The 24,989-nt window shown below is 39.0% G+C and overlaps 1 protein-coding gene across 3 annotated transcripts in view; it reads left to right on the top strand.

Annotated features, from left to right (window-relative positions):
- The first annotated feature begins 1,214 nt into the window (after positions 1-1,214).
- Positions 1,215-24,989, top strand: part of EXO1 (exonuclease 1) — a 36,507-nt gene continuing 12,732 nt past the window's right edge. For 2 of the 3 annotated variants that reach the window (XM_016166734.2, XM_016166733.2), the window contains exons 1-12: positions 1,215-1,401; positions 1,800-2,257; positions 2,997-3,170; positions 5,470-5,589; positions 8,690-8,813; positions 9,791-9,928; positions 10,826-11,038; positions 13,053-13,240; positions 13,937-14,033; positions 15,923-16,148; positions 19,341-19,584; positions 23,448-24,006. In XM_016166734.2, coding sequence (XP_016022220.2) covers positions 3,010-3,170; positions 5,470-5,589; positions 8,690-8,813; positions 9,791-9,928; positions 10,826-11,038; positions 13,053-13,240; positions 13,937-14,033; positions 15,923-16,148; positions 19,341-19,584; positions 23,448-24,006 — 2,070 coding nt within the window. In that variant the 5' untranslated portion in view covers positions 1,215-1,401; positions 1,800-2,257; positions 2,997-3,009. Of the gene's footprint in view, positions 1,402-1,799; positions 2,258-2,278; positions 2,480-2,996; positions 3,171-5,469; positions 5,590-8,689; positions 8,814-9,790; positions 9,929-10,825; positions 11,039-13,052; positions 13,241-13,936; positions 14,034-15,922; positions 16,149-19,340; positions 19,585-23,447; positions 24,007-24,989 lie in introns of those variants that run through there. The other variant, XM_036235628.1, reaches the window with a different exon arrangement.

Below are 24,989 nucleotides of genomic sequence, written 5' to 3'. Positions count from 1 at the left end.
GTTCCCCACACCACCCAGTACCTACAGGTACTACAGTAAAGGTATATAGTAAATTACCGCATGAACTGATTCAAATGGCTTTATCCTCCCAAAGAGTAAAACCTTTTTGTTCCGTGAAATTCCTTTTAACTGTTTTCTTTTTAGGTTCAATCTTCAAACACTGTAGTGGAGAATCCAGTTTGGAATCTTGACAGTCAGATGGTAGTGCAGCCCTCTTATGTTAGTTTAATGACGACTCAAGTATGGCTGGAATGGGCACCTTCTTAATGTCTGAGTTTCTTCCTAAGACCCCAAAGCTGGACACTAGGTAAAGTGGCGAGGACAGATTTTAATCAGTAATTCTATTACAAAAGAACGAGTCCAGCACAAGCCGAACTCAACTCGATTTGCACAGATGACTGTGATTTACAGAGAAAATGAAGGAATGGAAGCGGGTGTGAATGGAGCTCAGTAGAGTCAGCGTAGTGAAAAGTTACCGAAACTGGGAAGTAAGACTTAGTGAAATTCTCCTGCTACTGCTAAGCGGTGCTTATGGGACTTAGGCTCCTACCCTCCAAAAGAAGCTGGGAGACGGGCGCTAACTTCAGGTGTTGGCTGGGAATTCTTTTGATAACCTTTTCTCAGGTAGGCACTTAAAGGGGGGCTAGACTGGCCCCATGGGGGTGTGGCCTGGAACTGTGTTAGCGTCCATTCAAGTCTTTATAGGCCAAGGTTCAAGCTCAGTTGAGAAGAGGGCTCGGAGGAGCCTGGCTAGAGATCGGTCAAGGAGAGAATCTTTGTCACTTCCCAGATTATTTACTAATCGCCCCCCCTTTCCTTTCCTAAAGTCTACCGGAAGGGTCCAAAGATTACTGTAACTCAAGCTGCATCTCTCGTTTTCCTGCAGTCCTTTTTAAGGTTTTAAAAACTTCAACACATTAATCCGGCGGCTTCCTTTGAACTTCAGCAGCTCGGGACTGAGGCTGCAGTCAGGAGGGAACTACAACTCCCAGCAGCCCCGGCGAGAGCGAAACCGCTCAACTTCCCGGCTGCCGTTCCCAGTGGGCCATCAGCTCCAGCTCCCCGCGCCCCTCCCAAAGGCCACAGGAGGTTGCGGCGGGCAGCCGCGCTCGGACTCGCAAGGCGGCTGGCCGCAGTCGCATGCACCGAGGACGGTGCTCGGAGAGGCCGCCGGAAGCGGAACCGGCGTCGCGGAGCGGCGCTCTGACGTCACTTCCGGTGGGCGGCCCGCGGGCCGTCCCGCGCAAATTGAAAGGTCTGTACTTTCGAGCGCTCTGAGTTCCGCTGCTCCCGCCTCCCACGTTGTGGCCGAAGTGAGCCGGGGGCGTTGGAGACGGGTTTCGGAGCCCCCACCAGGCCGCCATCCCGAAAAGTGAGCGGAGCGGGCTGCGCGAAGACCGGGTGAGTCCCTGCCGTCCCCGCAGGTCGGTCTGCGCGTCCCCCGGTTCCGGGCGCGGGACTCCGGGTCTCTCAGGAAGGGACGGAGAGGGTCTGACGTGGTCCTCCACACCCTGCAGCAGAGCCCGGAGGAGCGCGGCGGGGGCGCCGCCCGAGTGGAGTCCATGATGTGGGAGTGTGTTCGGTCCCGAGGAAACGTGCTCGGCCAGGCTAGGGCTGCGGTTCGCGCACCGCGAGAGCGTCCGTGCTCCTTGCGGACGTTTCCTGGCCGGACCTGGCACCTGGTCGTCGGACCCCTGTTATCTCTCTGCAGAAGCTATCAGTACAGTTTCTGCATTCACCCTCCAAGCTTTTAAATGTTGACAAGTAAATTTCTCTTCTTTTCTTTTTTTTAAACGCAGGCCAAAGGAAACGTGTCTTCTGGAATGGGCTTGCGGACCGCTCCTCGCTCCCGCGCATCCGCGTGAGATGGAGGAATAGGGAGGGTGGCGAAGCTGTCGCCTCAGGCGGTCCCCTTGAGCTGCTGCGTGCCACGTGGCACTCGGGCATTCTTACTATGCTCACGAGGAAATATTTATTCGAGGATATTTACCTAGCTTAGATGAAACATGTTTCATGAAATGTGTGCTATGTCACTTTTCCTCAGTGCGTAAAAAAAACTCTTTAAGAGACTAATTGTTCTTCCCATACCGTGGCTCGGGGACCACCTCCATCCCAAAGTACCTGCCGTGTTTAAAATTGAGAATCCGTCGCCAAGCTCTACAACTAGTACATCGCAGTAAGTGGAGGTGGCATTGAACCAGCGAACTGCTCATATTCGACGGCTGCTGGACTGGAGCGTCAGAGCTCGCTCAGCGAGGTGAGGCTGACCTCTGCTCCTGGCTTCCTTTCTTCCCTTCCTCCCAAACTTAATGTTTGGTGGGAGAGATTTGTTATGAAATGCCAGGCAACTAGTGCCCACTGCTGTCTTTCATTTTTCCTTGTGAGTAGTTGCAGGGCGTGGTTGCTCGGGGAAGGACTGTGGCAGCTCCACGATTTCCGTGTAGAAAGGACTTGGGGGTCGCAACCTGGACGGAAGTGGGTGAGAGGTTAAAACATTCGTTCTGAAGCATTTATTCTCTTTTTCAGTTGAAATGCCTACCTTCCTGCAAAGTTTTGAAGTTTCCGCTCCTATGCCGATGTGCATGTTGGTTCTCATGATGCCTGTGTAGAGGGAATGCGATGCCATAGCATGCACAATTTGTAGGGAAGAGAGACTCATAATTTTTTTAGCACCTCTGTGTTCCTAGTACTATATTGAGGTTTTGAAGCACACGTAATTCCAAGTGGGAGAGTACTTGGGAAAGAATAAACATTAAAGAAAATAAGTGACATTAGAGATAGTGTTAGGGATTATTATAAAAATTCTAGACTATGGAATTATTTGACAGAGAGGGGCCCAGTTAAAATATTGAAGAGCGTTGATTCTAAAATATCTCAGCAGTACCAGGTGCTATATCAGTTTCCAAGCTTTTTTAAAAATTATTTTTCTAAAACTTTTGGGTAAATATATTTTGCTTCAAATACTGTGATTTTTCCTTTCTCCTCGTATCATGTAGTTAACGTGGCACGATGGGGATACAAGGGTTACTGCAGTTCATCAGAGAAGCTTCCGAACCCGTCCACGTGAGGAAGTATAAGGGGCAGGTAGTAGCCGTGGACACGTACTGCTGGCTTCACAAAGGAGCTGTTGCTTGTGCCGAAAAATTAGCCAAAGGTGAACCTACCGATAAGTAAGTTTGGACCTTGTATTCTTTGCCAGTTAAGAGTGAGACTTGTAATACCTTATTTTCAGAAAAGGGTCATTTTCATTCAATACAAGGTTTGTCAAGAAGTGAGAATGTGTTTTAGAACATCGCCAGACCAGGAATGACTTTTTAGTGTGATATAGGCCTAGATTTTATTTGGAATAAGCCAAATATCAGCATACTGGTGGACAAAGACTTATAGGTCTGTGACCAGCAGGTATATCTGCCCCTCCTTTATTCTATGTCTAAGATAAACTTTTTAATGGTATTGTGGAAATCCATGATTTTAGACTCCCACTTTCTGGGCTACAGACAACACACTGCTAAGCCCTGTTAGCAAAGCAAAGGGACAAAGTATTCTGACTCCCTTTTACTTCAATGTGGGCCAAAAACGGTGGTCCATGTTGACATCCAGTCATAACCCTGTGCCCTCATTTGAGGCAGGACTGATGTCCTCTTTATTTTTCAAGTAGAAACATTAGAGAAATTAGTACAGTCTATAGACAGATCTGCCACAGGGATTTGGACACTACGTATTTTATTTTTTTGCTATATATTACTTAAACACAATAGACAAATGGTAAAATGTGTAAATCCTGTTTATTTCCTAGAAGAAAGGGGGGAAAGTCCTTATCGGATGATGAATGTTTGGGGCTTTCAGGCCTATCAAATTAATCTGACCAGAGTGGCCTGTGACAGTACATGTGGGATCTGAAGGATCCTGGGCATTTCTGCCACTCCAACTGCTGTGATCATTTTTTGAAAGCATTTTCTTTTCTAAATTTGAGCAGTTGCAGTAGACTTGAAAACTACGTTTTTCATTGCTATCTTCAGTGTTTCTTTGAATATTTTTTCATTGGAGGGGAACTTTATCTCTAGTTTCTTGTAGTTCTTGAGGATTCTAAGATTTTTTGACTTTGGAAGAGTTATCCAAAATACAAGGAGTATCCTTCATCATTAGAGATGTCAGAGGCTCTGTAGGACCTGCCCTGTAGCTGGCATTCAGCAACTTTATTGAACTAAAAAGATTCAGTACTTTCAACAAAGTATTGTGTATTTTATTATTTTTTTTTCCATGGCAGCTAATAGGTCACGTTTGATAGAGTTTATTTTCCTTTTCTTATCTACCTTTGTATGGGAATATTGACCAGAAAAGATAAAAAAAATTGGAAGCCTTTGACAAACCTTTTTGGCCATTATAAAGAATAAGGTAGCTGAGCTGGAAAGGTGTCTGAAATATATGGAATGAAGGCAGCGGGTATCTGATGTTTTTATTTTGTCTAGTTTATTAAAAAAACATTTTCTTTAAAATCCAGTACAATTTTATATTTGCTTTCTCCTGTTTTTACACTATATTTAATCATTGGTCACAATGACTGTTCTATAAACCAGTAGGCCCATTGTCACTGGTTTACAATAAAAAAATAAGGGCAGTGTAGTGAATCTTTCATTAAGATGAATATACTTGATTTTAAGGATTACCTTTTAAGATCATGCCTATCTGTTCCTATTTTGAGTTAAAATACCTTTTTTAAATGAAATGGTGGGAGTTGTAGCTCTGTTTGTTATTTGATTTGCCAAAATAAACTAAATGCAGTATGCGATCCTCGTTTGGCTCCTGCATGGGGACGAGGGGGATAGTCGCGGCGGTGCTATGCTGGAGCCGATACATACGTGTTTACTATGCACTGTCTCCTAGTTCAGCGTTCAGGGAGCCCACGTCGGTGGTGTATCCATCACTGCAGAATATTCACGTCAGGGAAGTTGACAGCTGCTAAGGTCAGGTCCCCTCCCCCCAGAAGTGGTTGTTGAACATTTACCAGGACACCACTGATCATAAGAAACGTTAGGACAATTGAGCAAATTTTAATGTAGGCTATATATTAGATGACATTTTATTGCTGTAAAATGTCTTAAGTGTGATAATGGTATTATTGGAAGAATCAGGTATGTGTTATACTATTCTTCATCTATGCAATAGATTTGAAATTTTTCCAAGCAAAAAAATGGGGGGAAAAGGCAAGGTTTGGAACCATAAAGCCTTTTAATTTACAGATGAAGAAAGCAAGGCTTGGAGGGTCATATAACTCACTGAATGTCATATAGTCCATTAGGGTCCAAGGCAGAGTTTGAACCCAAGTCCCAATTAGTTTCCATTTCCTATAATAACATTTACTTAAAAAACAACCTCTTTTCATAATCGGTCTCACCTGTTTTTAAAAAGAGCAAAAGTATTATCTTACAAGATGCAAAATAGTTAAATATGTTTTCTTTATTGTCATAGGTATGTAGGATTTTGTATGAAATTTGTAAATATGTTACTGTCTCACGGGATCAAGCCTATTCTTGTATTTGATGGATGCACTTTACCTTCTAAAAAGGAAGTGGAGAAGTCTAGAAGAGAGTAAGTTACCTCTATTTAATCTCTGACTTAATTGTTTTAATCTCTGACTTAATTGATTTTGTGGTCTGTATAATACCAAATATTTTCATTTTAGTTTCTTGAGGTTGTTTATATCCTCGTACGTGAATAAATTTCCTTACATGTTCCATGCATGCAAGAAAGGAATATACGTTGTCCAGTTATTGAGTGGAAGATTTCGCCTGTCAAGCTTATTGATTGTTGTGTTCAAATTTCCCACATCTGGCCAAGGCTCCATAGTGTAGCGATTAGCACATCTGCTTTACATGCAGAAGGTCCCAGGTTTGCGCCCCAGTGGAGCCACGGTCCATGGTCTATGGCCATGCCACGCTGCTGATCTCAGAAGCTGAGCAGGGTCGGGCCTAGTTAGTACTTGGGTAACCACCTGGGAAGACCAGGTGCTGTAGACGTAAATAATAAAAATTAAAAAAAATTCCATATCTTTACTGGTTTTTTATTTTCATTTTTTTATGTGTGTCTTCTTAATCTATCCATTACCGAGGAAAGTATGTTAAAATTTCACTGATAGTGGTTTTATTAATTACCTTACAGTTATGTTCATTTTTTTGCTTCATTTTGAAGCTATTTTATTGGTCGCATTCAGGTTTAGAATCTTAGATTTTTGTAGTGAAATGAAACAATATGTAGTGACTCTGTTTATGCCTTTTTGTTCTGAAAACGTCCATCTGATATTAGTATATTCATAACTCTCTTGTGTTTATTCCTAACATCTTTCTTTTTACCTTCAGCGTTACTCTCATTGGTTTTTATGTTTGTCTCTTATAAAGAACACATCACTGTATTTGTTTTTATCCATTCTGTCAATCTTAGCTATTTTAATAATCTTTTTAATAAAAAACGTTATTCATTTTACAATGATAATTATTAATATATTTTGACTTATTATGTCTCTTGATATTTTATATTTATTTCACCTTTTTTGAGGAGGGTAACTCCTACCTTGCTTCACTTCTCGATTTATTGTTTTTTTCCACCCTTATTATATTGTTTCTTGTATCTAGTTGAAAAGTGATGCATTCTGTTTCTGTTCTTTCAATAGTTACATTAGAAATTTCATCATTCATGTTTAACTTAATAGAATCTAGTCATTTTACAGCAATGGACTTTAGAAAGACGTTCTGTATTTAATGAAACCACTATTGCACCACACTGAACCCTTCTTTTTTCCTTCTATATTAGCATTTAGGTTCAGGAGTCATGTTATTGCATAGGAAAGACCACTGCGAAAGGCAGTGTGAATTACACCCGAAGAGAAGTAAGCCTCGCTGTGGGAGCATGTTGTCAGGTGCTGCTGGCCAGCCTCAGTTAGAGAGGGTTCTTCAGGCCTAGGTTTTTCGGTCTAGCTGTACTTACAGGGTCTGATTCTTCAAGTCAAAGCTTCAGAAAGTTTATTAAAAGATTAACAGAGGGTGGTGAACACACAGTACAATGTACATATTTCTCATTATTAAATCGTATACTTGAAACCTATATAATTTTATTAACCAGTTCACCACAATAAATTTAACTTAAAAAAAAAAGGATTAACTGGGTCCGAGCCCAGTATGAATAAAATAGTTTACTAATTATACTTTTGGTGAAATGTTTTTTAGTTCCGGTTTAGTTCTGAAAGGATTGGTGGCAACCCTAAACTGGTGTGGCTAAGGGACTGATTCCAACCACATCCCACCTGGGCATCCCTCATCATGTTCTTAATTCTAGTCACAGACAGTTACAGATTTTCTCTTGCTGATCTCAAGAATGGCTCAAAAGGGTTTGCACCGTCTGAATCCAGCCTGCGTGCTCTTTTTGTCTTCCCTGGGGGGCGCCTTTACAATCCTTTTCTATGAAGTCTCTGTGGAGCCCCGTCTAAAAGTGGAACTAGGGAATTTGTGTGCATATATACATGCATTTACTTAAAAAACCTCATGAGTTTAGACCGATAACTTCCAATTTAAATTCAGGTACAGGATCTTTACTTAATTTCTATATTTCTTCTGTATCTCCCTCCTTCCTTCCAGAGATTCCTTGTTTTTAAGTGTACAGGGCATGATAAAGTTAGAGTATCTTTTAGTTACAGTAGTTCCCCTGTTACCCATGAGGGATACATTCCAGGATCCCCAGTGGATGCCTGAAACCCCAGATAGAACCGAGTCCTATTATACTGTTTGTTCCTGTACACACGCACCTACGATAAAGTTTAATTTATAAATTAGGCACAGTAAGAGATTAACAGCAATGACTGACTATTAATGAAACATAACAATCATAATAACATACTATAATAAAAGTTATGTGAATGTGGTCTGTCTCTCTCAGAATAAGCTCATTGTCCTCCACTCATCCTTCTTGTGATGTGAGATGACACAGTGCCCAAGTGATGAGGCGAAGCCAAGTAGAGGCTCTAGACAAAGGGACGAGCCACGCCCTGGGCAGGGAGGAGCAGGACGGCACCGAGCTTTCATTAAGCTGCTCGGAAAGGCGCACAGTTTAAAACCTACTAATTTCTGGAATTTTCTATTTAATGTTTTGGGTCCACATTTGAATGTGGGTGACTGAAACTGCGAAAAATGACACTGAGGATAAGGGGGGACTACTGTACTCGTTTATTTCCTCCCACATTATACTCAGCAATGGATTCAAAATGAAATTCTAATACTACCACTACCAATATGATTATTGCAAATAGTTAAAATTTTATTCTTTTTCTTTAGCATATGCTCTCTCTGTCCCCACTTAAAAAATAGTGCCAAACCGTAAGAGTGCATAGCTATTGCTCTCTCCCTGTTCAACCATTATTTAATCTTCATTCTATAAATTACCATGTTTCGCGATTACTAACAGTCTTTATACCAGTGCCTCTCATGTAATTTTGGTTTTTCTGAAGTTTAATGTCTATTAGATTTCACAGAAGCTCATAGAAAGGAGATCAGAGTCCTCTGTAATCGTAGCTTGTACAATACCAGCTTTATTATCTTGCACTTTCAAATGAGTCAAACTTTTCTTTATTCTAGGAAAATTTCTTGAGTTATAGTTTTATTACAATTTCTTGAGTCAGCCTCTTAATTTTTTCCCTTTGCAGAAGACGACAGACCAATCTTCTTAAAGGCAAGCAGCTGCTCCGTGAGGGGAAAGTCTCAGAGGCCAGAGAGTGTTTCACTCGTTCCATCAACATCACCCACGCTATGGCCCACAGAGTCATTAAGGTGAGGCGAGCGAGACGAGACATGCAGCCACAGCAACAAATGGCTACGGGCATTTAGGCTGGTTCTAACTTTGTTTATTAACGAGAGAGAATGAAGGGAGGAAAATGACCATAGTCCAAACCTCCAGGAGAGGGCAGACGACAGAGGAAGAGGGAACGTTATCTTTAGTAGAGGAGTTCAAGGATTTCCAAGGGAGAAAGCCTGAAGAGTAAGCAAAGCTCCCCCTTTTCAGATAAGTCATTTAGATAAACTCCGTCAGCGTGCTGTCCGGGTAGCTGGAAGGGATGCGTTCTGGGGTTCAGTCCCACCCCACTCTCATGTAGTCTCACCCAACCTGCCCCCTCGGGTGTGAGGAAGCAGCCTGGGACTCAGGAGCTCTGTAGGTGCCTCGGCTGCTTGATCTACTTCGCTCAGAGTTGCTTTTTTGTCACTGTGGATGTTAGCGTCCACGTGCCCACAGTCGCCGCCCTCACTTCCCCAATTTCAGTAAACAAATGGGAGGGTAAATATCGTGAGTAGAGTCTGGAGTTTATCAGTTCACTGTCAGATAGACTTTTGTAGTTTGACAAGAGAACCTGTTATTTTTATGGGGAAAGTATATTAAAAAATATATTCAAAGCTTTAAACACACGTCTTGTGTACTTTTAGAATATAGCCGTTCTTAAAGTAGAAGCTTTCTATAACTTGAAATAAATTAAGTTTTGTAGTTTGTAGTTTTTTGCCTCTCTCCCCCAAATGTATTTCTTTTCTCCACATTTATAAATTGATTTTTTAAAAAGAAACCTCTTGGTGCCTATATTGATTCATTCAATATGTGCTAAGACTAAAAGCAGAAAACATACTTCAAAGGAAATGATTTTTGAAAATAATATTAGCGTGTGCATGATGAGACTGTTAATAAAGTGGATTCGAAATGGAAGGTTGTTTAGTTCTTTCCGGACGCTGTTCTGCAGATTGACTGTGATGCTCTCTCACAGGCTGCTCGGTCTCAGGGAGTAGATTGTCTCGTGGCTCCTTACGAAGCAGATGCACAGTTGGCCTATCTTAATAAAGCTGGTATTGTACAAGCCATAATTACAGAGGACTCTGATCTGCTTGCTTTCGGCTGTAAAAAGGTACTTAAATCATGTAAATCAAGGGGCTAAACTGTTTCCTCTCCAGTAATATTTAATATCTGCATTTAACATCTACTTACAGTGCTAATAATTATTTAAAATGAGGTGTTTTGCTGCTTGACCTTTGTATGATCTGGGTGCTTTTTCAGAGTAAGCCCTTAAGGTTAGAGCATTTTGTTGTTTTGGTCAAATTCTTTGGTAGAATATAGACTTATGGGTCTTATTTTTTAATAATGGTAACTTATATGCTTTACATTTTTCAGTAAGGTTGGGTAAATTAACTTTACTAATGGGATACTTTGCAGTTATTCAGAATTATGTATAAAATTAATGGAAAATTTTATGATATATTAAGGGGAAAGTTAAGATAACAAAAGTATAGGGTGATCTCATTTTTGTTAATATCTATGTTATTTATATTACATATGTCATAGATGACTAGAAGGATCTAAGTCAAAGGTTAATGCTGGGTAACAGTGATAGATGAGAGATTTCGGAAATTTGTTTTATTTATTATTTCTGAATTTCTGCGTTTTCCAAAATTTCTACAATGAACATGTATTACTTTAGGAATGAGATAAAGGGTTACTTTTGAAAAAAAAGTCACAGTGGGAAGTAAGGGGAAGATGCTCTCTGTATGAATTGCTGTTGGATTACCATGACGACCATGCGGCTAAGCAGGAAGAGCTGTAGAAAGTGTATTCCTCATGTCTGAGTCATAGCCTATCCTCAGTTTCATTTTCTTCCAAATACAACATGAGCTAACTGGCCTGTCTCGCCTCTCTCTCATTGTCCTGATGAAGAGCAAGAAAGATTTCTTCAAAATATTACAGTGAATTAGATAATGAATAATAAAACAGCCCTCATCAGTATTAACAATTTCCCTTCTTTTCGAAGGTGATTTTAAAAATGGACCAGTTTGGAAATGGCCTGGAGATTGATCAGGCTCGGCTGGGAATGTGCAGGCAGCTTGGGGATGTGTTCACAGAGGAGAAGTTCCGTTACATGTGCATTCTTTCAGGCTGCGACTATCTCTCATCGCTGCGTGGGATCGGCTTAGCAAAGGCCTGCAAAGTGCTGAGACTAGCCAATAATCCAGATATCGTCAAGGTGGGAGTGCCTTACCAAGCGTCTCATTCAGTTTCCGAAACTCTTCTTAAATCACAGAAAAGACATTCAGAATATAGATTTTAAACATCCCATTGTGTCAATGGCCAATAATGTGACACTGAAAGGAGAAAATGACTAAAATACTAAAACTGCTTTCGGCAACTGATGAACCATGTTCTCAGCACTTGACAAAGAATAGTAATGATTTCTTAACTTTCTTTTTTTAATTATTATTTTTTAATAATGTTTTATTTTTCAGTTATAGTTGGCATACAGCTATATTAATTTCAAGTGTACAACATAATGATTAGACATCGATATAACTGACAACGCGATCACCCTAATAAATCTAGTACCCCTCTGACGCCATGTAGCTATTACAATATTAGTGACTGTATTTCTTACGCTATCCTTTGTATCTCCGTGACTGTTTTTGTAATTACCAATTTCCACTTCTTAGTCCCTTCTCCCTTTTTAATTATCCCCCAAGTTCTCTCATCTGATAACCCTCAATGTGTTCTCTGTATCTGTGATTGTCTGTTTGTTTTCTGTTTACTTTATTCTTTAGATTCCACATGTGCATGAAATCATAGTGTCATTTCCCTTATCTGACATACTCCACTCACACAATACCCTCTAGGTCCGTTATAAAATATCTTTTCCCATCCCTTTATTTTTAGTCTGTGTGTGTCTTTTAATCTGAAGCATGCCTCCTATAGGCAGCCTATGAAAGGGTCTTGTTTTCTTATCCATTCAGCCACCCTATCTTTTGATTGGAGCATTTAATTCTTTTTCATTTTAAGTACTTGTTGGTAGATATGTAGTTATTGTTACTTTATTCATATTTTTGATAAATACTTTTTTTTTCTTAAAGAAGTCCCTCTAACATTTTTTATAATACTAGCTTGGTGGCGATGAACTCCTTTATTTTTTTCTTATCTGGGAAGCTCTTTATCTGTCCTTTGATTCTAAATGATAATTTCGCTGGGTAGAGTAATCTTGGTTGTAGGTCCTGGCTTTTCATCACTTCGAATATTTTGTGCCAATTTCTTCTGGTCTGCAAGGTTTCTGCTGAGAAATCATCTACCAATCTCATTTATGAGAGCTCCATTGTAGGTAGGTAACTACTTTTCTCTTGCTGCATTTAAGATTCTGCCTTTGTATTTAACCTTTGGCATTTTAATTACGACGTGTCTTGATGTGGGCCTGTTCATCTTTTTTGTGAATCTCTGGGCTTCCTGGGGTTGTATGTCTATTCCCTTCATCAAGTTAGGAAAGTTTTCAGTCATCATTTCTTCAGATAAGTTCAATTCTTTGCTGACGTGCTCTCTCTCTCTTCCCCCACCTCTTTCCCTCCCTCCTTCTGCTACTACTGTGATGCAAACATTGGTACACTTGATGTTGTCCCAAAGGCCCCTTAAACCACCCTCATTTTTTTGGATTCTGTTTTCTTTTTACCATCCTGATTGGGTGTCTTCTTCTACCCCATCCTCTAAATTGCTGATCCTCTGAAAGGCAGCATGGGTGGGCCCACACGTTGGTTGGAGTTTGGTATAAAATATTTAAAACCATTTCTAGCTCTAATCATCCATGACTAACAGGAGTTAGAATGTCCTATTTTTAAAAAATACAGTATAAGAATACTTGGGTTTTTTTAATTCTCATGTCTTGTATGTTGTTTGTTTTTTGCTTTCTGAACGAATAGAACTTTGATGGTAAAGAATATATCTTAAAGTTACACCAAGGAATATCAACTTGATGTGTAACCGAATTTTCATTCTTTGGATTAGTAATAGAAAGACCAAAGAAAATACTGTTATAGAGGCCTAGAATTTTAAGTGATATGATATGGCTGTGTTTGCTTGCTGGTATAGATTTTTCATGTAGATAAAAGTAATTGCTTTTTTTGTTTTTCTCCATCCTCCTCCAATGTAAACCAGCTGGTGTTGGGGATAATACACCCCCTATTCTTTATTTATAGGTAACTTGTAAATATTTTCATGTCCATCATTAGGTTATCAAGAAAATCGGACATTATCTCAGGATGAATATAACAGTGCCAGAAGATTACATCAAGGGATTTATTCAGGCCAACAATACCTTCCTTTATCAGCTAGTTTTCGATCCCATCAAAAGGAAACTCATCCCTCTGAATGCCTATGAAGCCGATATTGATCCTGAAACACTAAGCTATGCTGGGCGGTATCCTTTCTGAACCAGAATGGTAGAATTTCACACTTCTTCATATATTTATGTTACTTTTTTTAGTGAGACATTCTGTAAAAAGCTTGCATATTGTTTTTTGCTTTATTTATAATGAAATCTGTATTTTTTTATTTTTAATTACCATGCTAGTGAAAATTTAGAGCACCTTTTTTTCGTTCATAAATCTGAGGCTCATTTGTTATAACTTGCTAATTACTTAGATTGACTTGACAGAAACATGTCCAGAGTCAGTCCCTAAAGGTACGTATTCTAGAGGTGGAACTCTAGAGACACTCATGGCAGGCAAGCTCGATTTATTAGGAGAAGCATCCTGGTCACAGTGCTCCAGCTGAGGATGCTCCTCCTGCAGCCACCACCACCGCCACACACGCTCAGGGCGATGCATGACCGGGAATCACTCAGCTGGTGGCCAGGATTTCCTCTCCATCTCCCTCGAAAGGGAGTAAGTGATGACTTGGGTATTTGCTTTAGTAAACAGCCAACTCCTGCAGTGACAAAGATGGGTAAATATGCTTGTGGTTTCAGTAACGCTGAATGTAGAAGTAAGCCGGGTCAATTGAAATCATAAACCTTAAAATTTTGGGGGGCAATAGAATACACTCTTTTGTCTTAAAATAGTATCATTTGCTTTTCTGTTAATAAAAGCCTTTTTCCTTAATCTTACCAACCTAGATATGTTGATGATTCTATAGCTCTTCAAATAGCACTTGGAAATAAAGATATAAATACTTTTGAACAGATTGATGACTATAATCCAGACACTGCTGTGGTAACATTTTATTGATTTCATTCTAAAAGAGCACATTTTGTTTATGTCTCAGGAATTATGACCAAAGGCAAATCTTTGTTTAATAAACGTCTTTTAAGCATTTCTATATCCAAGCATTATACAAATTTTTAATTGAAAACAACGATGCTAGAGAAATTATGTCTTTTAGAACATAGGTGTATTGGTTAAGTTTCTTAAATTAAAAGATAACCATATTGTGTATTATCAGACCTTGAGAACTGAACATTACCTTTTTTCTCATCTCACCCTGTTCAGCCTCTGGCTTTTGGCTTGTTGAAGACCCAAACCTAGAAACACTGCTTGTGGTGGGAGTACAGGCTGGTTGTGTACTCATTCACAACTTAGCAAATATTTAACGAGTACCCCTGCCAGGTGTCTGGGCCCTCTCCTTTTTTTCTTCTACTTTTTCCCAATTGTATACATCCCTCACGATAGACTTTCTCACCATTCTCTTTTCTGTTCATACTTTCATTCAGACTGTTCTTTTCTGTTTATATTTATTCTAACACAACCTCTAGTCTCTGTGCCAGCTCTGTAATTCTGAATGTTTCTTGAATCTACATAAACAACTTCCTATAACCTTAAATCTATCCCTAATCAAAGACACTCTTCCTTCTTTATCAGCTTTCCTCAATAGCATTTATTTTTTCTTTTTAGCACTTACTACCATATAATTTATGTCTCTAGTTTATTTTATGATTCTTCCCAAAAGAATGCAGTCTTCATAAAGCAGGGTTCTATGACCTTTTATTGCTAAGTCCTTACAGGCAAGGATTATTTTGTTTTTGTACTCCAGAACACTAGCTAACCTACTCTAGTGCTTAATAAATGCTTAGTAAAGGATTGAATTAGTGAGCAAGGGTAAAAAGGCCTGGAATGGACTGGAAGCTATGAAAAAGAAAAAAATTTCAGCCAGAAGACAACTAAAAGTAGCAAAAGGACTTAGCAATGAAAGCAAGTTTTCTAGCATGAGAATGAAAGAATGCAACTCAGCCATCCCCAACCTTTTTGGCACCAGCGACCCGTGCTCCCATGAGAATCTAATGCCTGGTGATCTGAGGCGGAGCTGAGGCGGTGATGTTGGCTCTGGGGAGCAGCCGCAAATACAGATGAAGTTTCTCTCATTCCCCCACCGCTCACCACCTGTGCAGCCCGGTTCCTAACAGGCCATGGACTGGTACCTAGGGGTCGGATACCCCTGATGTAAATGATATTCATTCAACAAATAAATGTGGCAAATATACCAATACTAGCTGGCAATAAGCCCTTTCTCAGAGAAAGTTTTATGTAAGACTCAGTAGAAGCTTTTGTTTCTCCATATTGTCCACTAAAGATAATACCAAGTTTGGGTCTCATAGAAACTAGTATTTTGTAAGTTAGATTGTTTTGATTGGAACTCAGTCAATGTCTAGAGGTGAGGTAGTTGACTACTTTAAATACATAATTTTGTGATTTTCACTTTCAGGTGCTTTGTAAAGGGTACGTAAATGATTTAGAGCTCATTGCCAGATGATTATTAAATACTGTGTATTGAAATAATGCTCAGATTTTAAAAGTGCTTTTTTTCCATCCATATATCTTCAGTTACAGTTTTATTTCTTGCATTATTCATCTTAGGAAGGTTTAATTTTTATTTCTTAGAAATGAGCTAACAAGGTCACTTGACCCTCGTTAGAAGAGAAGTAAACCTAGGAATTTAATTTAAAAGCGTAGGATCAGAAAAATAGAAACTCTTATTAGAGGACAGGTATTTTATCAATAAGTTTTTTTTTAATGGGTAATTTTTAATTATTCGCTTATGATATATGTTGATACAGAAGGAGATAAATTATTTTTCTTCAAGTAACCTTTTCCTTTTACTATTTTAGCCTGCCCAATCAAGAAGTCATAATTGGAATGACAAAACATGTCAAAAGTCATCTGATGTTAATAGCATTTGGCATAGGAATTACTGTCCTAGACCTGAGCTGGGTACTGTTCCAAATGCTACGAGATTGAAGGAAAATCCAAGTACTGTGGGCATCGAACAGGTGATTAGCACTAAGGGGTTAAATCTTCCAAGGAAGTCAGCCATTGCGAAAAGACCAAGAAGTGGTATGTACTTCATTTTTGTGAAATACTAGTGAGTACTTGTCACATTTGAGAAATCTTTGCTAAACTAAAATCACTAAGACTTTCTCTTATTCTAGAAGTTTTTTAGCTTTAACTCTTATTTACATTTAGGCCTTTGATCCATTTTCAGTTAATTTTTTATATGGTACGAGGTAAGGATCAAGGGTCATTTTTTTTTTTTTTTTTTTTGTAGATGACAATCCTGTTTTCCCAGCACCATTTGTTTAAAAGGTTACCCTTTCTTTATTAAATTGCCATGGCACATTTGTTGACGATCGACCCTATATGAGTGGGTGTTTCTGAAGTCTGTCGTTCTATACCTTGGTCTCTTTTCCTGTCTTTATGCCAGACATACTGTTTTGATTACTGTAGCTTTATAGTCAATCTTGAAATCAAGTAATATAAGTTCCCTAAGTTCTTCTGAAAAGTTGTTTTGGTTATTCTGTGTTCTTTACATTTCATATAAATCTTAGAATCAACTGTCAGTTTATATATTTTTTAAAAAGCTTACTGTAATTTTGATTGGGATTTAGATGAATATATATATATATAGATAGATAATTCAGGAAGAACTGACTTCCGAACAATATTGAGTTTTCTGGTCCATTTAATTCTTCAGCCGTGCTTTGTAGTTTTCACTGCACGGGGCTTACACATCTGATTTAGTTTTTTCAGATTTTTGATGCTATTATAAATGATACTTTTATTTTGATTTCTAGTTGGTCATTGCCGATATATAGAAATATAATTTACTTTTGTATTTTAACCTTGTATTTTGCAACCTTGCTAAATTTATGGATTAATTTTGATATCTCATTAGTAGACTCCATAGGATTGTCCATATAAACAATCATATCACCTGCGAGTAAAGATATTCTTCTCCTTTTTCAGCCTAGATGCCTTGTATTTATTTTTCTTGCCTGCTGGAACCTCCAGTGTAATGAACAAAAGTGATGATAATGGAACACTAAGTATTGGGAAAAGTTTTGTTTTGATTTAGTTTTTTCATCATAGAACATGTTTAGAAATAGAACAATTGAAATCTGCTCTCTCTTCTTTCTTTACCTCAGACACCTGCATGAATGAACCAAAGACTAACAACACAAACAACAAAATCCTTTGCAAACTTAGTTCATGCTTTTATTCTTATAAGTTTAGATACAGATTATACATGTTTGGCCAAAATATCCTGATTCCTATGAACCTAAATATTTTTTATGATATCTCTGAACCTTTGTTTTCTCTCCTGAAATGGGATCAATATTACCTGTTTCACAAATTTTTGTGTATGTCGTATAAGATAATAAATAAAAGCACCCGGCACATGGCACGTGCACTGCACGCGTCAGTTCCCTCCTTCCCTCCCGCCACCAGGAAGACGGACTGTTCTTTTTAGGCAGAGGGGTCATTATTAGTAAATTCTTTATGCCAGACGAAGTCTGCCTTATTAAACTTCAGCTTACCAATGGATTTTATCCTCTGGGCAAACAAACAAATCAAACAAGATAAAGATAAATCCCACTTTTACCTGACAGCCCTTCCTGTATTTAGAGACAGCCATTGTGACCTTCCTAAAATTTCATTTCCAAGCTAAAAGTTCTTATCTATTCCAAGTTGTGCTTTGGCTACAAATACAGGTTTTTAATAATTGTGTAACTATTACACTGAGTGAGCTGAGATGTGGTCCGCTTACACAGTGCGTTTTTAGAATGTTGGCATGATTTCAGTTCATCATTCAAAGGCTACACTTTTATTATTGCAAACTAAGATAGTGTTAGCTTTTGTTAACACTATTGTCATTTCGCTGGCATTTACTGAGTCAAAATCCACCAGTTGCCATTACAGCTACAATTATACTTTTAAATGTGAGTTAAATTATTCCTATTGAGGTAATCTGAATTCATTTTAATCCACTGTTCTTCCCACTAATATTTTTTTCTGTTTTGAATCTTTGTATTATCTTCTAATATATAGGTATTATCTATGTCAGCTAGAAATTTGAAAAGTATGACATTTTGGTTAAAATGTCTTTGCTTAATGTAATGTTTAACTGAATCAGAGTGAGTGTGGAACCTAAAGCTCTGTGTAGAGACCGACTTCCTTTCATAGCCTTTCAGGGCTGTTCCGTGTGCTGCAGAGCCACGTAACTAATGTGCAGTAGAGTCTGTGCTGTATTGTCCGCTGGGGTAACATGAGAGACAATGAGTGTCTCGCTCAGTTCCAGGTGCACTAGGTCTGCAGAGTCCCCTGAATGGCTAGTCTAACGCTGATCACGAAAGACGGTGGGGTTAGTGCGGCGTGGCTTTTCCTGGGAGAAGCCTTGCTGCGTCTCATACGTTTGTCTCTTCCTTTCCTGTCAGGGCGCACAGTGCCCTGCTTAATAAACAGGTGTAGGCTTTTGCCATCAGTCAAAATCAAGTCTGCTCATCTATGTATAGCTTTTTAAAAATCTGTACATTTTTAAATTTGGGGTACCATCTTTCCGTCTCCAGTATTTTGGTGCCCCCAGCCGTTTTTACTGACCTCGTAGCGTAATGAGCATTTACTGCTATGTAAGTGGAAACTGTTGAACTAATTCCAAACTCTAGTGCCCTGTGTCCGTGCCATCTCTGGCTGTAGCCTTTCGTATTATTCGTCTTATTTATTCTAATACCATAGAATATGGTTGCCGCACAGAGGTCTTCTAGGGCCCCACGAGTAGGTAATAAGGGTCAGAGCCGCAGCACAAGTTACTTCGGACTACATGACAGTCACATATACCTCATATGCACGTCACATAGATGGCGTGTATAAATAGCTGCTGGTTCCACTGGAACATTTTTTAAATCAAACATTAAATTAATTATATGTTTACATGTTCGTTGCCTTAAAATTGTTTGTGGTTTGTTTGTTTTACAGCCCCTTAGTGTGAAGAGTATATAGCCGTACAGAATTGATAGTGTCCTGAAACTTTGGTTTGGGTAATTTTACATAAAATCATACAGCTAATTGACAGAAAACCTTAACTAATTTGTGAAATTGTAAAGCACAGCTAAGGAAATATTTTTTTTAGGTTATCCTTGGATTTTCTTTTCTGATGCATAGTTAAAAAAACAAAAACACAAGACTTCATCCTTAGAACAATGGGGCATGAACTGTACTGAAACAAAGGTTTATTAATAATTTTGTTTTTAGAACTCTCAGAAGATGATCTGTTGAGTCAGTATTCTTTTTCATTTACAAAGAAGACCAAGAAAAATGGCTGTGAAGGTACTGAATCACTGAACTCTTCCAAAATGTTCATTGCTGACCCAGTAGATGGAACTACTATTAAAAAAAGCTTAAGCACACCACCTACAACAAGAAATAAATTTGCAACATTTTTACGGAGAAAAAATGAAGAAAGTGGAGCAGTTGTGGTGCCAGGGACCAGAAGCAGGTACGTTGTACTGACAGAATGTTGTTTGTTGTGTTATAAATGCTATTGACATGTATTTTAATTGACTTAACTAAACATTTAATCTCGTGGGGGCAGGTGTAGGGCCCGGCTTAATGCAATTACAGGTTTTATCATGCATTGCCTTAGTTCAGACCTAAATGCACAACTTTTCCCTCGAGTTTGTCAGTTGTATAATCTCCGTAGAACCAAAATAACAATTATAGACCTTATTACATTTCAAATTAGAAAAATTCTGTTATTTTTGGGAGGCCTTACTTTTTGTTTTCACATTTTTCAGCTTTTTAAGAGCTAAATACCATTTGGCAAAGTATTGCTGGAAATATATTTAAATACAGATGCCTGTAAGAGTTCTAATATTGAGAACTTGACACAATACTAGGTGTCAGGTTACAAACAAATGAGAGTAGTTTTCATTCTTGAGGAGCTTGTAGTGTAATTGGAAAAACAGGCCCATAAGCAAAAGCTTTTCATGCAGTGTGTTAAGCACAATGATAAAACCTGCATGAAGCGTTTTGAGGACCTTAACGGGGCGTCTAATGCTGAGTCAGTGGTTGGAAAGGTGAGAGGGAAGGGCCGAGTGTAGGTGTTACCTGGGCTCAGATGACGCGTGGAGCGAAACAGACCGAGAATGAGCCTTGCGCCTTCCTGCAGTCAAACAGCATGGGCCACGGAGCTGCCGCTTGCCGTGATCGCAGCTGTTGTCACGACTGCTGAAAGGAGTCTGGAAATGGTCAATGAGGGAGCAGAAATAAACAGGCCAGTTCGTGGAAAGCTAGTGAACCTAGCTGAGGAACTGTTAGCCTTTAGAGGTGACGTTCCGGAAATGTTTAGAGGGCTTTAATCACAGGAGGGGTACGACTCAATTCCTGGTTTAAATAGACTACTCTGAGCACACTGAAGAATGGGTTTACAGGGCCAGAGTGGAGCAGGAAGATCGGTTAGACCTTTGCCATGGCCCCTGCGGGTGGTGATGAGTTCAAAGAGCCAGTGTAACATCAGGGTTAGGAATTTGGACCCTGGGGTTAGACCACCTGAATCTGAATCCTCTCTGGTTTACTCATGAGATGTTCGATTTGGGCAAGTACCTTCTGGGTGCTTTGGTTTTCTCTTTTTAAAAAATGGGCTAACAATTTAAACAACCACAGGGTCTTTGCAGGGGTTAAATTATTGCTATAAACAAACTGCCTGAAACTGTGCCTGTCGACAAACATCAACGAAAGGCTCTTGTTTTATTGTCTGGATGGTGGTACCATGACCAGAAACAGGAATTTCAAGTGTCAGAAGTTATTTTGGCATGATACAGTACTAAAAAGGAGACAATTTATCAGCCCTGTATTCTACCAAAAGACTTAGGGCGAATGTTTTTTTACGTTTCGACTTTAGTAAACCAGGCTGCATCCACTTCTGTCTAACCACGATGGTGGTGGTTGGCGATGACAGAGTGAACCTCTGGTGATCCCTAGACACCGCCGTAGATGATACTAACGCCCTTCTCCCATCAAGTCTTCTCAAGGAGGCATTCACAGTGCAATTAAATGATCGTTTTGGGGCTTCCTTTGCTAGTCTCCCTCATTAAAGGTGCTTATTAAGTAGTGGAATGATGAAAAGTAGATTGGAGAAGATGGAAAAGATGGTTCTGGATGATATATACTGATGAATAAGTTTTAGAAAGTTGCATTTTCACTTGGAGAAATTTTTGGAACTTGTATTTAATTTTACATTTGGGTGAAACTAGAATTTTCCTTTTCTGCCTCTGAGCGTTTAACTGTTTGGAGACAACTAACGAGAATCGTGTTTGTGTGTCTCTGCAGGACTTGCCTTTTAGCCATTGTAGAAGCTTACGGGTCTCCATGCGGAGCTGTACGTAGTTTCTTTATATAGTTCAGTTAGGTGTTTCACTAATACGTAGTCCAGAGAGTGCGTTAACTACTTAGAGAAATAATCTTTTTCTCTATCTGCTGCTCCCTATGGAATAATGGGTGTAACTTTTCTGATCCGAATTATATAGCAACATTTATTAATAACTAGATAATATTAAATTAGTTTTCTTAGCCGGTTTTCAAAATTCTTTTATATATTCTCTTATTCCTTACAACAGTATTAGGAGGTGTTCAGGGTTGGTATAATGTTCTTATTTGGGGGAGAGAGATCAAGGCTCAGAGAGATCAAGAAACTGTCCCAGGGCTGTATGGTTTGCGTTGGTGACAGGAGCAGTCACCGCCGACGTGCTGGAGGGGAAGGAGCAGCCCGCTTGGTAGGCCCGGACTTGAGTTCTCACTGTCATCTCATTAGCTGTGTGATCGTTCACCTACCATTTGACTTCCTGACCCTGTTTCTTTGTAAACCATGGGTGATCAGATACACAAGGCTATTCCTAAACTGGTAGCAGCTACGTACATCAAGCGCCCGGCACAGTGCCCGGCTCGAATGTACACGCAGGGCTCCTTACTGGCCCGTTCTTTATAACACAGCAGGAGGTATTAAATGTGCACAGGGTCCTGTCCAGCCTGTCTGCTTTTGGACGTCTGTTTTAAATCTTTATCTTTATTATGGAGATAGTTTAGAAACATGCCATTTTATCTTTTGACATCTAGAAATATCAGTATCAGTTAAGTAATACCATAGGCTAATTGGGAAGAGAAACAGCCATGAACTGGGAGGGGTTCTGGTTTTAATTCTGTTCTTTAGCTTATTGATTTTATAGTCTCGGGCTCTGTCACTTCTCTTTACCCGTGAAATAATACATGAAGCACTATGTGGATATCACAAGGACTGTCGTTTACTTAAAAATGAATCACAATTAAACTAGGAGCCGATGTTGTCTGCTCCGTGAGCAAACCCCCTCAGACCTCCCTGCCACGTGCTGCTTCCTCCTGACCCTGTACCCACACACCCCCGCAGGGAATTTGATGAAAGGATCGAGAGGCTTTTTACTCTCCAGCATTTAGTAAATGTTTTGGACTTGAACTTTAGTCAATCTTGGACTTGAATTCAATAATGCTTATTGGAGCGGTAAATTCTCTTTAAGTTTCATATGTATCTGATCATGTACTCTAGAATTTCCTTTTTAAACCTAAATTCTTCTTGAATGTATCCTCTCCAATAATGATACTGATCTTTTTCTCTTTGTATTACAATATTTTAAGTGATTTTTAAAAGCTGCTATGCTGGTTAAATAATACCTCTTTAGTAATATAGAATTTAATGCTTTATTTGAAAGTCTTAACCTCATTATTTAAAATAGTGTGGATGCTTATAAGGTATAGAAAAAACTGTTAGAATACTATTACAAGTCCCCAGGTGGTTTGCTGCTAGGAATTAAGCTAGGATAAGGGTCAAATGGCCTTTTTTTTTTTTTTTTTTTCATTTTGCTTTCTACGAAGTATAAGACGATCCTTTCTGCCACTTATTTCCATATCTTTTCACGTATTTATTTGGTTATCAGCCATGTGTTAGCTATTATTTTAGGTACTTTGGAGGATACAGAGGTGTGGGACAGAGTACCTGTCCTCAAGGAACTTAGAGCCTGTTTGGGAGTTAAAAAGCTTGGGAGGGAGACTATGTGATAATCAGGTATAGACAAAATGCGCAAGCTCCAAATACATGTATGTTAGATGACTGCTTTTAGAGAACCTTAAAATTTCATTGTATAAATTTCTAAATTTGTGAATGTTGGCATAATCAAAATTGAACTTTCAAGATCTACCTTGCCTTTATGAAATTATGTATTTATGAGACTTTTTAAAGAAACTGGGCCATATTCTGAATCTTATCACCTTGTGAGAAAACTCTAAAATACTTGTGCATTCTTTCCGTTTTATTTTGTTTTTTTTTCCTGTTAGGTTTTTTTGCAATTCTCTGGATTCTATGGACTGTGTATCAAAGAAAGCAGAAAACCAACCTTTAGATGAAACTGCTGTCACAGATAAGGAGTCCAGTCCAAATGAATCCGACCGTCTAGATGGCAAGGAGCTGGTTGATGAGAATGTAGCACATAATTCAAGTGATCCGATTCCAGAGACTGTACCTGTGGTTGCTGATGAAGACTCTCAGGCTTTTAAGACCAGCAAATCCAGCAAATTCACAAGGACCATTTCACCACCTACCTTGGGAACCCTAAGAAGTTGTTTCAGTTGGCCTGGAAGTCTCGGAGAATTTTCAAGAACTCCGAGCCCCTCCCCAAGCACTGCACTGCAGCAGTTCCATTGGAAGGGTGATTCCTCCAGCTCTCAGGCGGTATCTGATGTGTCTCAGGTAAAGAGTGATGCGTCAGGTGATGAAGCTCATCCCTTGCACAAAGTGGATTTGTCTTCGCAGTCTCAGGAAAACATAGAATTATCACCATGCAACTTAAATGCATCAAAACTTTCTCAGCTTTGTAATAAGGATTCTGATTCGGAGGTAAGTCATACTATGAAGCCTTTGTTTTCAAATTCACATGTAAAGGGAAATAAGGTGTTTATCATATAATTGAGAAAAGTTTGCTTACTTTAAATAATTGGCTATCTTAATTTTTCATTCTAGATCTTAGAAAGTTCACATTTTATTCATCTGAAGGACCTCTCTGTATCTTTTATCTTGCACATTTAACCTAACTTTATTTCTTGAATCACTGCATGTTCTATTGATAGGTGTCTCAAGTTGCGGAACAGGTAAGACCTAAGCAGAATGATAAGTTGTGAAAGGAAAAGTTGTTATAAATTTCATATTTAAATCTTTAGTAGCCTCTTGCACTGAGATGGCATTTGCAACCTTGTAAGGAAATGGCTGTTAATGTAATACTGTCCATCTTACAGTTTAGTACTTCAGAAATGTATTTTCATGTACTCTTATTGCTAAACTTTCCCTTTATAACAAAACAAAATAATAATACAAATGATTTTATGTTATTTTGTTTTAAATTAATAAAAGCATCCTAATCATTTTTTATTTATAAAATATTCTTATTCTGACTTAAACTCCCAAATAAGTACTGTTCGTAAGACCCAATGACATAATATTTTTTGATGACGTGGTGGCATAGTAGCTTTTTTAAAATCTGAGTTCTCTCAGATTCACCAGTATAACATACTTCATTTTATATCTACCAACTACAGTTACCGAGTTGTAAGAACAACTCTGTGATATTTAACAGACTTTTGATGTCTGGTAATCCTGAATATTGAGCAGCATCTAATAAATCAGTATAACTTATATTTATCAAAAGGAAGATATTTTATTCAAGTGCCCAAAGGAAAAGAGTTGCACTCGAACTGAAAAGCTAAGTCGGACACATGTAAACATCACTTGGACTTGGAAAAAGCTGAGGTCACTTAATACATTCCGATCCGAAGTCTGTTCCATGAGGTGTTTTCAAGTCGTGGGCCACGCCCTGCCACGCCCGT

Source organism: Rousettus aegyptiacus, unplaced genomic scaffold (genome assembly GCF_014176215.1).
Source record: "Rousettus aegyptiacus isolate mRouAeg1 unplaced genomic scaffold, mRouAeg1.p scaffold_m13_p_18, whole genome shotgun sequence".
Lineage (NCBI taxonomy): Eukaryota > Metazoa > Chordata > Mammalia > Chiroptera > Pteropodidae > Rousettus > Rousettus aegyptiacus.
Note: the sequence above shows the minus strand (reverse complement) of the source record. Positions and strands in the feature narration are given on the sequence as shown.